Source organism: Spea bombifrons, chromosome 3 (assembly GCF_027358695.1).
Source record: "Spea bombifrons isolate aSpeBom1 chromosome 3, aSpeBom1.2.pri, whole genome shotgun sequence".
NCBI classification, from domain to species: Eukaryota; Metazoa; Chordata; class Amphibia; order Anura; family Pelobatidae; genus Spea; species Spea bombifrons.
The window spans coordinates 106,591,220-106,604,931 of record NC_071089.1 but is presented as its reverse complement, the minus strand read 5'-3'; the positions used below and the strand labels follow the sequence as shown (position 1 = coordinate 106,604,931).

Genomic DNA, 13,712 nt, shown 5'->3' with positions numbered 1-13,712 from the left:
TTTCAGCTGAATTTGCTTTTGGAGGGAAGGCATGTATCCCATAAACTCTGTAAATTAACAGTGTTGCTGTAAGATTTTTTTTTTCAGTTACTTAGATATACTTTATTGTCTTTTTACATTTTTTTTTTTTAGGTTATCATTACAATGATTTGGTGTCTCCACCATACCTGGATCTGATTGCAAATCTTTCAGGATGTAGAGCCCACAGAAGAATCAATAACTGCTCCAACATGTGTTTCCACCAGAAGTATAGAACCCACGATGGTACCTGCAACAACCTGCAGCACCCAATGTGGGGAGCATCCTTGACAGCTTTTGAACGATTGTTGAAGTCTGTATATGATAATGGATTTAATTTACCAAGAGGCATTCGATTTGATAGGCTTTATAATGGGTTTCCACTTCCTTTGCCTCGTTCAGTGTCGACAACTATGATAGGAACTCAAACAATAACCCCAGATGAACAGTACACTCACATGTTAATGCAGTGGGGACAGTTTCTTGACCACGACCTTGACTCTACTGTAGTTGCCCTTAGTCAAGCAAGGTTTTCTGATGGTCAGGATTGTAGTTCTGTCTGTACAAACGACGCTCCCTGCTTTCCTGTTATGGTTCCGCCGAATGACCATCGGGTGAGAAGCAATGCCCGGTGTATGTTTTTTGTGCGTTCGAGCCCTGTTTGTGGCAGCGGCATGACCTCTCTTCTGATGAACTCTGTGTACCCACGAGAGCAGATGAACCAGTTGACTTCTTACATTGATGCTTCTAACGTGTATGGAAGTTCAGATCATGAATCTGAAGAAATCAGAGACTCTGCAAGCCACAGAGGTCTCTTAAAACAAGGCATTGTTCAAAGATCTGGAAAACCCCTTCTACCGTTTGCAACAGGACCCCCCACAGAATGTATGAGAGATGAAAATGAAAGTCCTATACCTTGCTTTTTGGCAGGTGACCATCGTGCTAACGAGCAGCTAGGGCTGACCAGTATGCACACTTTGTGGTTCAGAGAGCATAATCGAATTGCTACAGAACTGCTGAAGCTCAACCCGCATTGGGATGGAGATACAATTTATCATGAAACACGCAAAATAGTTGGAGCAGAAATGCAACACCTAACTTACAGTCATTGGTTGCCTAAAATCTTGGGAGATGTTGGAATGAAAATGCTTGGAGAATACCAAGGTTATGATCCCAATGTTAATGCTGGCATACTTAATGAGTTTGCAACAGCTGCCTTTAGGTTTGGCCACACACTTATCAATCCTATTCTTTATCGCCTGAACGAGAACTTTGAACCTATTCCACAAGGTCACTTACCTCTTCACAGGGCCTTCTTTTCTCCGTACAGAATTGTAAATGAAGGTGGCATAGATCCTATCCTCAGAGGACTTATTGGAGTTGCAGGAAAAATGCGAGTGCCATCCCAGTTATTAAATACAGAACTAACGGAAAAGCTTTTTTCAATGGCTCACACTGTAGCTTTGGATCTTGCAGCGATTAATATCCAAAGAGGTCGTGACCATGGAATACCACCTTACCATGATTTTAGAGTCTTCTGCAACCTTTCATCTGCAAATGCGTTTGAAGACCTGAGCAATGAAATCAAGAATCCCGACGTCCGGGATAAATTAAAAAGGTTTATTTTCATATATATATATATATATACATAAGTGATTATCCATATATTAAGGAGGCATCATTGGAAAGTTGAGGATAGAATGTTTTTAATGTAAAACATATTAGAGAAAAATAGGAAATTGGGATTATGTAATATATTTTATGTATTCATATACTATTGTATTATATTTCCATATTATTGTTTTAAGTTCAATGACCTTAAACTCATCAGTAATCGGTGCAGTTGTCCATTTAATGCAAACTTATTATACAAGCCTTTAAGCCATGTCATCCTGGATGACGTTCTAGACAGCTTAGCACTGGCTATTTTAACCGAGCGCTTCAAGCCTTCAACAACACTTGCGGATGTTTACATTGATTTGGAATAGCCTGCAGTGTCTACCAATACTTTGTTTTGTAACAATATTCATTTTCTACAGGTTGTATGGGTCACCCCTAAATATAGATTTATTCCCTGCGCTCATGGCAGAAGACGTCATTCCAGGAAGTAGGTTGGGGCCAACACTCATGTGCCTTCTGTCTACGCAATTTAAAAATATAAGAAATGGAGACAGGTATGAATGTCTGAAATATCTGATATTGAACTATCCATCTGTATTTCCCATGTACAGTATACAGCGTAGCACTCATTTCTTTTTTTCCCCATTTGGAAAACATTATTGTGTAGAAAGTGCAAGTTGACGTTTTAGTAAGAGAGACCCATACTTTTATGTTAGCTTTTTCTTCAACATCATACAATAACGCACTGATAGGATTATATGTTTACTGAATTATCTTTTTAAGATATGTAGTAATATCTTTAATTTATGTGTTTATTGTTAATTATCATCGTAAAGTACTTAAATATTAATATTGCATTCAGGTATATTTTTATGCATGGCAAAGAGTTCAGACTACTGAGCATGTTTTGAGAAGTAAAGCTTTTACATATGGAATGTGAAATCAAACCTCAGCTCATTAGCCCAGTAGCGTTTTCATCAAGAAAAGTTGATAAATAAGAGTTCTCGTCAGTGGCAGGAAAGTGCTGCCATTGAAATCAATAGGAATGCTTTCACTGCTTATGTACAGGGGTCTGAACAGACCCTCACCCACAGCCTTCACCAAGCTAGTGCTGGAGATAACTGGAGATAGATATGTTATGTGCAAGTAGATATGTTCAGCTGGATACATATCGTGCACAGAAATAGCTGGGGGGGATTCTGCAAAATCCCCTCATACATTTACAAGGGGGGGCACCACAAAAAATCATATGCAGCACACAGCTATCATATGCATTAAGGTGCATTTATTAAGAGCTTTTTGAAACCAGACTGGTTCACAAGGTCATGAGTGACTCCCTTCTGGTCATACTTAGGCTTGTTTTGCTGATTTAATTTTATTTCTAACTGTATTTTAGACAGCGCTGTATTGTTGCTTCACTTGGTTGGACTTGCTCCATGGGCAAACATCCACCTGCCCACAAGCACACAATTGTGAATGTTGTGAATGTTGACAATATCACTGCCCTAGGCTGTGGGGGAAAATGTTTAAATTAGAACAAAGGTTGCAGGGCAAACTTTATATACAACTTTGTAGTCATAGGGTAATTATATAACTTATATTGTTATTATAAATGAGATTTTACAGTAATGCTCTTTAAGGGTTCTGATGTATTGTGCAATGAGAAATCCTGTTTCTTTTACTTTGGTACCACAGGTTATGGTTTGAGAATCCTGGCGTGTTCACTCCTGCTCAGGTGACACAAATCAAGCAGACGTCACTGGCAAGAGTACTCTGTGACAATGGAGACAATATAACGGAGGTACAACCAGACGTATTCAAAGTGGCAGAATACCCCCATGGGTTTGTCAGCTGTAAACAGATACCCAAACTGGACCTCCGGTTGTGGCAGGATTGCTGTGAAGGTATCAGTCAACCTCTTACAGACCAGAAAATGTACATAGATGAACCAAGAGTCAGTGATATTTATGCGATTGTTTATTGATTTATATCGCACCATCATATTCCGCAGCACTGTGTTTGTTCATCCATGAGTCTTGTCATTATAATTTATATTCACAAATTTTGCTTGTTACGTATTACTTTTACATACAGTATGACCATCAATTTGATTTTTATTTTTTTTTTAGCAAATTATTTTTTTATATATATTTTTATTGATATTTTATCGTGAAATATTTACAAGGATCCTAACTATTTGTACTGGTTTGTGCTGTGATATCTGGTCTCAGAGCAGGTACATTTCCCGATTTGTTAATTTGAACATATATAGCTCCACTACTGTTCAAAAGATTACTTGGCTGTTTTCATGGAAAACAAGGACATTTCTAGCTGTAACATAATTGTAACTGGGTTTTCTAATGCTCAAGTAGCCTTTGAACCTTAAACTTGGATTAGCGAACACAAAGTGCCATTGGAACACAGAAGTGAAAAATGGCCTCTGTACGCCTATGAAGATATTCTATTAAAAGTCATCCATTTCTAACTACAATAGTCATTTACAACATTGACAAAGTCTACATTGTGTCTTTGATCCATTTGGTGTTATTTTAATGGACTAGTTTTGCTTTTCTTTCAAAAACAAGGACGGTTCTAAGTGACCCCAAACATTGGTAGTGTATATGTAAATTTTCATTTTTTTTTCTTAGTTTTTCACATATTTCATTTAGTTTAAAAGTACTTCTATATTTTGCCAACAATGATTCACAGATGTTGGTTGGCTCTTTCCAGGCGTCGTTCTGGAATATACACATAATACAGTAATTGAAATAGGAGGTCAATGGAAACCAGTCATGATTAAAGATAACAAACTTGTACATGAACCACATTATGTTTCTTGGCTTTGGACCAGGAAAAAAGAACGGGATTTGATACGAAGCAGAAAACAATAAAATACTTAAGCATCTACTGGTGCCTGTTTACTAAGGCCTGTTTATTTTCTTAATTATCTAACCATTTCTCCAGCCCATAGATTCTGCATAATGTGCACCTGTTTACGAGGTTAAGGAATACAATATTTAAATATTCAAACAGTAGTATAGCAATTGATTGTAACAATGGAACGTAATTGCTATAATACTTAAGAAACCAAATCGATGTTTGAGTATTAAAACTAGACAAAGTTCCCCTTGTGGTCGAAAGGAATTTGAGATCTTTTAGAATGAGAACGGTTTCTAAACCAGAACGTGAATGAAGGTAAGTGCCAGCACATGCATTCATACTGATTATTAGATTTTTTCCTGATTCTGAATGTAGTGCTTGATGTTTGTTTTTCAGATTGCAGAACAAGAGGGCAGTTTAGTGCTTTCTCTAGTCATTTCAGAGGGAAGCGCTCTCTAGAACACAGCTACAAAGGGGAAAAGCCCGTGGACAGCCAAGAAGCAGAAGAAGTATCTAGGTAAGGAACTAGAAATATCTGTATAAATTATCAACATTTGCGTAATTAGTGTAGGTTTGGGACTTATTGAACGCAGGGGAGGTTCTTATCAGTCTGCACTAGAGATGAGGAGAACAGGAGATGAGGGTACTTGAAGAACATAACATCCTAAAGAAAAAGGCAGAAAGTATGGTAGGAAATTGAAACAAATTAATATATTTACGGGAGGAACGGCAGTTTTAAAGATCAGTGATACGTTGAAATATATAGGTGACAGGATGTGAGGTACTGAAACGGATGGCAAAGCATTGTCATTGCTCTAAATCATAGCGCATCGTATATCATAGGATTTTTTTTATTATTTCAGCCCATTGAATCCTGTTTTGAATACCTCTTTCAACACTGAGCAACCTAAAAATGTTCCACTGGTGAATGATTTTAAAGAGTTTGTTACAGATATGCAGAAAACAATTACAAGCCTCAGAAAACAGGTAATGTGATGTATTATGATATCAGCATATATGATAAAATAATGCATCTAAAATAATGATTTTTTTCCCATTCCATTCTCATGCCTCTACATAAACATCTCAACATCTACAAGCCCCAAACATGCCTCTTGTACGTGTCAGATTCTGCCATGATGTCTTGCACATAACCTCTAATGGCCAGGGACCCCTCCGTACAGCACTGCAAATTTCTAACACAACTGTTTTCAGTCAGCGCAAATCCAAATATGACCACCATGCACCTACCCGTCCAAACCCACCACCGCTTGGCGTACACAACATAGCGAAATGCCTCACTGGATGTTGTGATTTGTATATCCCTCCTTAGTAACATCTGAAGGTGGGATTGCAACCATTGTGTATAACTTCCCTCCCATATGTTCTTTTTCAGATCTGTATAAAAGTAAGAACTTTCCCTGCCACACTATTTTTTGTGCAATTAGCGCTGTTTCAAAGGAGGGGACACGCCATCTTTACAGTTGTTATGCACAGTGCCCTTCGGTGACCAGCCTTTTATATGAATAGAGATTTATTGTGTTACATTTTTAAAAAAAAAACACAATTGTGCCTCTCTGGTAGTATTTTTAGATGTGTTTGTCTGCTGAAAAGTCCTATTACTTCTAGTTCTGTGGGGGGGGGTTTCCCACACTTTTTCTGTTTTAATTATCTCTTCAGTTTCATTTCTTTTCTTGTATGCTTTCCCTCACTATCTGACTTATTTAGGCAAATTTTCCGTGTGCTTTGTTTCTAATTATGTTACAGGACAGAACACAGCAGACAGTTTGTTCCCACAATCCGATTGCTAAAACTTACCTTGGCCAAAAAGTGTTATATTGAGCACCACCTCTCCAAGAGCCAAAATACATTGGAAGCATACATATGGCATGGCTATGCTTAACTCTGGGAGAAGTGCCTTCAAGCAGAACCAGATGTTTCAATAGACTGAAAAACTGAATAGCCAACTTATGCATTGTAACATCCGCCCTGTATTCTCTTATAAAAAATGTGTGGGTACTACTAAAACATGATATTATGCTAATTAAACCCATGAAATCATATTCGGATACGACCCCCCCCCCTCTTTTAATTAGGGTCCTGTATTGTTTATAACCCATTAAAAATGTAAATATAAAAATTTCTGTAAATCGGTCAATTAAGTAAATATTATATTAGGCATACATTACGTTGGGAACTTTAAAGCAAACAAGGACTGTCTGCACAATTTTGCAGAAGATCAGGTTCTTGTATATCTATAATCTTTATTTGATTTTCAGGTGCAAAAATTATGAAGTTACATATCACTTATTTCATAAAAATGACTGACTATATAATGTAAATATTTTAAGTTGATTTATGCAAACTTAAAATGGGTGGGTTAGTGCTTGTCTTCAGATGGTGGTTTACAGAGGTTTTGGGATGTTTAAGGAAAGCTACAAGAGGGGAAAGCGAGATGAATAAGCAAACATTGTTTTTAGGTTAGAAAAAGGTGTGTGGTTATGGCTGTAGGAGGACAGAGGGGGAAGCGGTCAAAAAGAAACAATGTCCCCAAAATGTGGTACATATACAGGAAAAACATACATAATACAAAATATGAATTGGTAAACTTGCAGGTATAGCAAAGTCCAAATGAGTCCCATTTAGCATACCAAGACATTTTGGAAAATGCTATGCTTCCAACTTTGTGGGAACAGTTTGGAGAAGCCCCTTTTCTATTCCAGCATGAATGTGCCTCAGTGCACAAAGCAAGGCCCATAAAGACATGGTTGGATGAGTTTGATGCTGAAGAACTTCTCCGGTATGCAGAAACCTGACCTCAACCCCTTCAAACACATTTGGATTGCGAGCCAGGCCTTCTCATCCAACATCAGTGCCTGACCTCACAAATGTTCTACTGGATTAATGGGCAAAATTCCCTCAGGAACTCCAAAATCTTGTGGAAAGCCTTCCCAGGAGTGTGGCAGCTGTTATAGCTGCAAAGGGGAGTGGCAGGAAACTGAAACTACCCTTCAGTGCACATACTATGATAGTTATGGTAGTTCTGTTTTTTTCTCTGGAGAAGTCTGACCAAATTACTGAAACCCATGCCCCGGTTTGTGGAGATGTTGTCCTCGCTCTCTTTGTTTTGGAGTGTTAATTTTTGGCACCTTTTACTTTTTGGTCTTTTTCAGATAAAAAAGCTTGAATCGCGCTTGAGTAACACGGATTGCACTGATGAAACTGGAAAATTATACTCCACCAATGCAAAGTGGAAGAAAGATGCCTGTACAAAGTGTGAATGCAATGTAAGTAACATGTGACTATGTTTTGTGTTTTTAAGCGGACCAATGTCGCTCCTTCGCTATACAGATGTAAATATTACATAATTAAATGCTTTTTCCAGACCAGTCAACAAAGATCTTTTGACCATTTGCAAGGAGGGGCAGCTAATGCGAGACACAGACAAAGCATTTTGTCTAAATTGTTTGAAATATGTGATAGAAAATCTTTCTGTAATTGAGATAAAAATACATCTAAACTGTGTATACACAATCTCTACCATTGATGTCATATCCCAGAATTTTAAAATGTTCTCTTTTTTTACTGTAAATAACGAATGCCATGAAATATTAACTCATGACCTATACATTTGCAGGTATATGCATTTTTAATAATCAACCCTGTTTTCCTTTCTAGAATGGTCATATTACATGCTTTGTAGACACGTGCCCACCAGTCTCATGCTCAGCCCCGGTGAAAAAGGAAGGTGTTTGCTGTCCAAAGTGCACAAATGAGGTGCAGAACACATAACGCTCCAAAATAAACTTCTAATGGATTTTGCAGATGCTTTCATTGCAGATACGTTTGAGGATGGTATCAAGACTTCTCAACCCTATTCAGTTATTCACAACCAGACACGACTGTAGTGTTGTAAAATTACCTTTTATTTTTATCAGAGTTTCACCATAAACACAACACAAACTCTTTGAAAGGGAAATATGTAAACCAATGACAGGATATTGAAATTTATGTCAGCCTTATTTTACTGATGTTAATGCTTCTCAGGTTAGGAAATCGTACTGGTGCTAATATTGCCATTTTATCCTATTGTGCACGCTTACCACTACCCAATCAGATTAGACATTGTATTGATTTGAACATCTTCTAACGTATATGAAGTTTTAGAAGTATTGTAGAGTGATGGCAATCATTTATTTAAGGGACTGAAGAATTCAGTTTTGAAAATATACATAAAAAATATTTCAAACATTTTGTCAATATGTCATGTAATAACACTATTTTTTACCTCTTTTTTTTTAAATAATGAAAATGTCTTCTATACTGTAACAATATCTGTAACACTCAATTCCTTTCATGTAAAGGAAATACCATTTTGACTAGACTACTTCCATGTAATGAGTTTCATTTTTTTTCTTTGTTTATTTTAGATTTCCTGCATATTGTATACGTTTTCATCAATACCAGATTGTATTTCTAGAAAAAGTATATTTTAATCAAACCAGTTGTGTATTTTACAGTAAACACTTTGCATTTTTTTTTAAGTACGTAAACATTATAAATACGATGCATTTCATTTGATAATATTTGCGTTTATTATTCGCATATGGACTTAATTTTGGATTACAGTCTTCATCTGCTTGCAGCTGTCCTGCTGTTTAGGATTGTTTCCTCATTACCGGTGCAAGCTTTGGTTTTAACATTTCATGAAGGACAACAATCATACCTCATTAAGCATTAACTTTATGGTGCTCATTGTGGGACATTTAAGACAAGTAATCTATCAAACTGTTTCACTACACAGGGTCTGTTGCACATTAACAGTAATCCATTGGTTCATTGGTCATTACGACAAACCCTATTGTATTGGTTTATGGAGTATATCATTTCAGTACACTTTTACCAAAGTAACATGCAGTTGCTCCTAGCTTTAACAGTTGTCTTTCTAAAGGAAATGTTCATGGAATGTGCTGTGCCAAATACTAATTCCCAGCAAGCATTGCTTGCTCACATGAGGCTACCAGTCCAGCTAATTGGCCTCTTGTATGATGGGTACAAAACCACATTTGTTAACACATATTACTTTCTAACCAAGAGTAGCACTTGTTAAAATTAATTGTATATAAAGAACATAGGTGTTAAACAAAAATCTCTCCAGGGTGTTAATGCATTGTGACTGCCTCATACTCAGCATACCCCAAGTGGTCATATCTGGAACTGCAGGTTAAAAAAGTAAAACAACACTTGATGACCCAATCTTTTCAGGACAGAGCAGTTGATGGTAGATCTAAGTGTGTGTGTGTGGGGGGTAGTCCATCTTCTTCTAGCCACGTCTGAGTTTATTTTTGGGAGCTGCCACAGAAACAGCTGAAAAGACAGCTTTCTGGAGAACTCCAGAAAAAAAAAATTCGTCCAGCTGTAGTTGAAGGTTAATTGCTTGTTAACCTCTTGTATAATATATGTGAAATGCCTGTATGGAAGGTGGGAATACATTGCTTACTGAGCATATCATGTGAATGGTAATCAAGTAAATGGTTACCAAGTAAATGGATCACCACAGAATATTTTCAGATGTTCAGGTTGCATAAACCTGCCGTTTTACCTGTATGTCCTCATGCTCTGGGATTCTGTTTACTGTAATTTGCTATTGTGTCAATGCCAGTTCATCAGAGAGACAGTATTGTTAATGCAGTTGAAACATACATTTTATTAGGCTTAAGTCATTTTTTTCATTATGGGTATTACCACTGAAAATAAAGGCTTAATTCAACTAATCACTGCCATACAAGATACATGTAGTAACAAGTCTTCAAAATTTCAGACACAACGTTCAATGCCATAAGAATCGTGTGGCAAGCATTAATGATTTCATAAACTGTGGGAATACTTTCAAAGCGACTAATATTCTTTGCTTTGTGGCTGTTACTACAAAATGTTGCATATTTATTGACAGGTCTTACCAAAAATTTCAGTACCTTGGTTTTTGTTTTATATTTTTTTTTATTGTTAGCCATGATTTTTACCAAAGAAAACTGTTTGCACTGTGTAATGAATGCTTCTTGAATAAATAGGCCATATTTCCAAAATTGTGTTCCTTGCATTTCTTTTGTAACGCTTTTTTAAAAAATAATAAAGTCGGCAAATAGTATTTAGCTGAAGAGAAAATACGCATCGATTGCATATTGGGACTGAATGAATTCACAGTTCTGTAAACCGGATGGAAGAATAAAATGAAAAATTTTTGAAGGTCAATAAGTTTGAAAATGTTTGGCTGTATGCTGATACTTGTATATCTACTTTACCAAGAATGCATAATGTATATCTGTGTATATATATATATATATATATATATATATATATATATATAGATCCATAATATTCCACAGTGCTGTGCGATGGGTGGTCTTCAATGTTATAGCATACGACAGAACAAGGAATCCGTGCATTCCCAGTAGATGCATACTGCCAATGCTATTTCAAAACCTCTTTCTTGGGTATGAATATTTGGGTATTCTGTTACACTATATGACCATATTCAGTGTCCTCCACTAATCTTGGCACCATTGGAAAATATGAGTAAACCATTTTTGTGTTGATCTTGATGTATGTTTTTGATCATGCTGGAAGATCCAGCCACGGCCCATTTTAAGCTTTGTGGCAGACAGTCTGGTGTTCATTTAATATTTGTTGATAGAGTCCATGATGTCATGTATCCTAACAAAAGTCCAGGTTCTCTGATGGAAAAAACAGCCCCAAAATATTAGAGCCACCACCATATTTAACTGTGGGTATGAGGTACTTCCATATGGCTACCTATCTGTGTGCACCAAACCCACCTCTGGTGTTTATTGCCAAAAAGATCTATTGGCTTCATCTGACTATAGAACCCGATCCCATTTGATGTTCCAGTAGCATCTGGCAAACTGATGACGGTTGAGTTTATTTTTGGATTAGAGTAGAGGCTTTTTCCCTAAGACCCTTCTAAACAATCTGTGGTTATGAAGGTAATATTGTATTGTAGTTCAATATTCTGACCCCAAGACGCAAGTAACTTATGCAATTATCCAGCTGTGATCCTTGTAGATTTTTTTGGCTTCTCAAAGCATCCTCTTCACAGCGTGTTGAGACAATATAGATTCACATCCTCTTCCAGGTTGTTTCATAACATTTCCAGTTGACTGGAATTTCTTAATTATTGTCCTGATGGTAGAAATGGGCATTTTTTAATGCTTTTGGTATTTTCTTATAGCCACTTCCACTTCTTATAGCCACCCATTTTGTGAAGTTCAACAGCCTTTTGCCCCACATCATAGCTATATTCCTTGATGTAACCCATTGTGATGAATAACTAAGGGAATTCGGCCTATGTGTTTCCTGATATTTATACCCCTGTGAAACAGGACGTTTTGGTTGAACAATTTCCTGTCCCTAGTCACCCATGTGTACTTAAAATGTAAAATATATTTCAAATGTAAAAGAAAAATATTTTTCTCATATGATTTCATACGAGTGCCAATAGTTGAAAATGTTTTGCAAGTGTTAAATCATTCAATTATACATTATTCAGGGCCAGTTCAACTCCTCCTGCTGGAGGAACCTGCCAGTGTTGGCCCTTGATAGTGTGCAATGAAGTAAGAGGATTGACACCTCAGCTGCCCTGCAAATTCTCTTGCCAACTCTCCCTTTCGTTAATAGACTAGGGAAGGAAAGTTTATTTCAAAGATGGAGAAATGTCAGAACAAGAGATCATAATCTAAAATCAAATGTTTAGACGTAAGGAGGTTTTTCTTTAGTAAGAGGGTGATAGATAAATGGAACAGCATCCCAGCAGAAGTTGTAGAGGATAATACAGTGAGATTCAGGATATCCATATGTCTACCCAACGTATGTTTAAATCTACTAAGTCAAGAACTAAGGACTGATTAAGATCTGAGTCCTGCTTCCGGTAAAATGGGCAGACTAGATGGATTGAATGGTTGTTTTCTGATTTCAAATTCTCTTTTACACCCCTTTGTTTCCCTTCCTTACCAAGTTCTCAATAGATAATGGCTGTATTTTTGTAATTATTTCTCTAGTGTTCATGGTTGTGTTCTTCTCAGAAGGGTTGATGAGGTGTTTTTTTTTTTTTGCAAAGGACTACATTGGCACAAGGATAGTCCCAATATATTTTTTTATGTGTGAATGATTATGTGGCAATAATTCATTGAGCATTGTCCTTTCTCATTTATGAGGCATAATTTTACAAGTGATTGTTAATTGTCTCCAGTTTTTATCATAATCACAAATGCTTGTTAGGTTGGGGTAGATGAGATAAGTAAAGAGTGTGACTTCAGCTCTTAATGAGTAAACTGCTCCTTAAAGTCTAGTAAATTTGGCATAATTTTGGCAGTTGGTAACTGTCGTTGCAGGTCATAAACAGTTAAATCAGCAACAGCTGTTATTCTATTCAATGATCTTTAATATCCAGAGGAATTTTTCATGTAAATCTGAAGCTGACGGCCTTTATAGGGACAGATATACTATGACCCTGAACAGGCTGACATTGTTTTGTTTTTTGTTAAGTGAAAAAACAGAGCTTATTTGTTTCCTGCTTGGTTCTTTTCTGTTTTGTTGCTAGTTAACAAAGTCATTGGTTCTGTTTATTTGCTTGTGTGTCGTGTTTAACGATGTGTCGTGCAGTCGGTTTTATTGGAAACATTCTTTCGGAATCCATATTCTAATATAAACCAGGGTCTCTGTGTAGGTTTCATTGTAATTTGTTTGCTCAAGCCTCAAAGGTAGCACTGTATTTAAGGACACGCAAAAGATTTCTGGAATTCCATAGATCAACTCGAGTAGAATATTTTGGCCAGGAGACCTCATACCACTCCTTAGGGAAATTAGGAACAGCATTTCCAACAATTTCCCAATTACCGTATTTGCTTGATTATAAGACGAGGCTTTTTTCAGAGCAAATGCTCTGAAAAATACCCCTCGTCTTATAATCAAGGTTGTCTTCTAATCAGACCTCAAATGAGGTCAGACTATGAGACTAAGATCCAGATCCCCCGCAGTGCTACGTGACCATGTTCCTGCCTTCAAATAATAACAGCCCTTCGTTATTGTTTTTATTACTTGCCCTTTGAGAGTTATTTAATGAATGCTATATGTTCTGGTTCATTTATTCCTGCTGCATACACCACTTTTTTTTAATG

At 36.8% G+C, this 13,712-nt stretch overlaps 1 protein-coding gene across 1 annotated transcript in view; it reads left to right on the top strand.

Moving 5' to 3' along the window:
* PXDN (peroxidasin) overlaps positions 1 to 10,604 on the top strand; it is a 65,467-nt gene extending 54,863 nt beyond the window's left edge. The window contains exons 17-23 of the mRNA XM_053459010.1: positions 133 to 1,636; positions 2,058 to 2,192; positions 3,334 to 3,542; positions 4,915 to 5,035; positions 5,382 to 5,505; positions 7,692 to 7,805; positions 8,197 to 10,604. Coding sequence (XP_053314985.1) covers positions 133 to 1,636; positions 2,058 to 2,192; positions 3,334 to 3,542; positions 4,915 to 5,035; positions 5,382 to 5,505; positions 7,692 to 7,805; positions 8,197 to 8,310 — 2,321 coding nt within the window. The 3' untranslated portion in view covers positions 8,311 to 10,604. The remainder of the gene's footprint in view (positions 1 to 132; positions 1,637 to 2,057; positions 2,193 to 3,333; positions 3,543 to 4,914; positions 5,036 to 5,381; positions 5,506 to 7,691; positions 7,806 to 8,196) is intronic.
* The last annotated feature ends 3,108 nt before the right edge of the window (positions 10,605 to 13,712 follow it).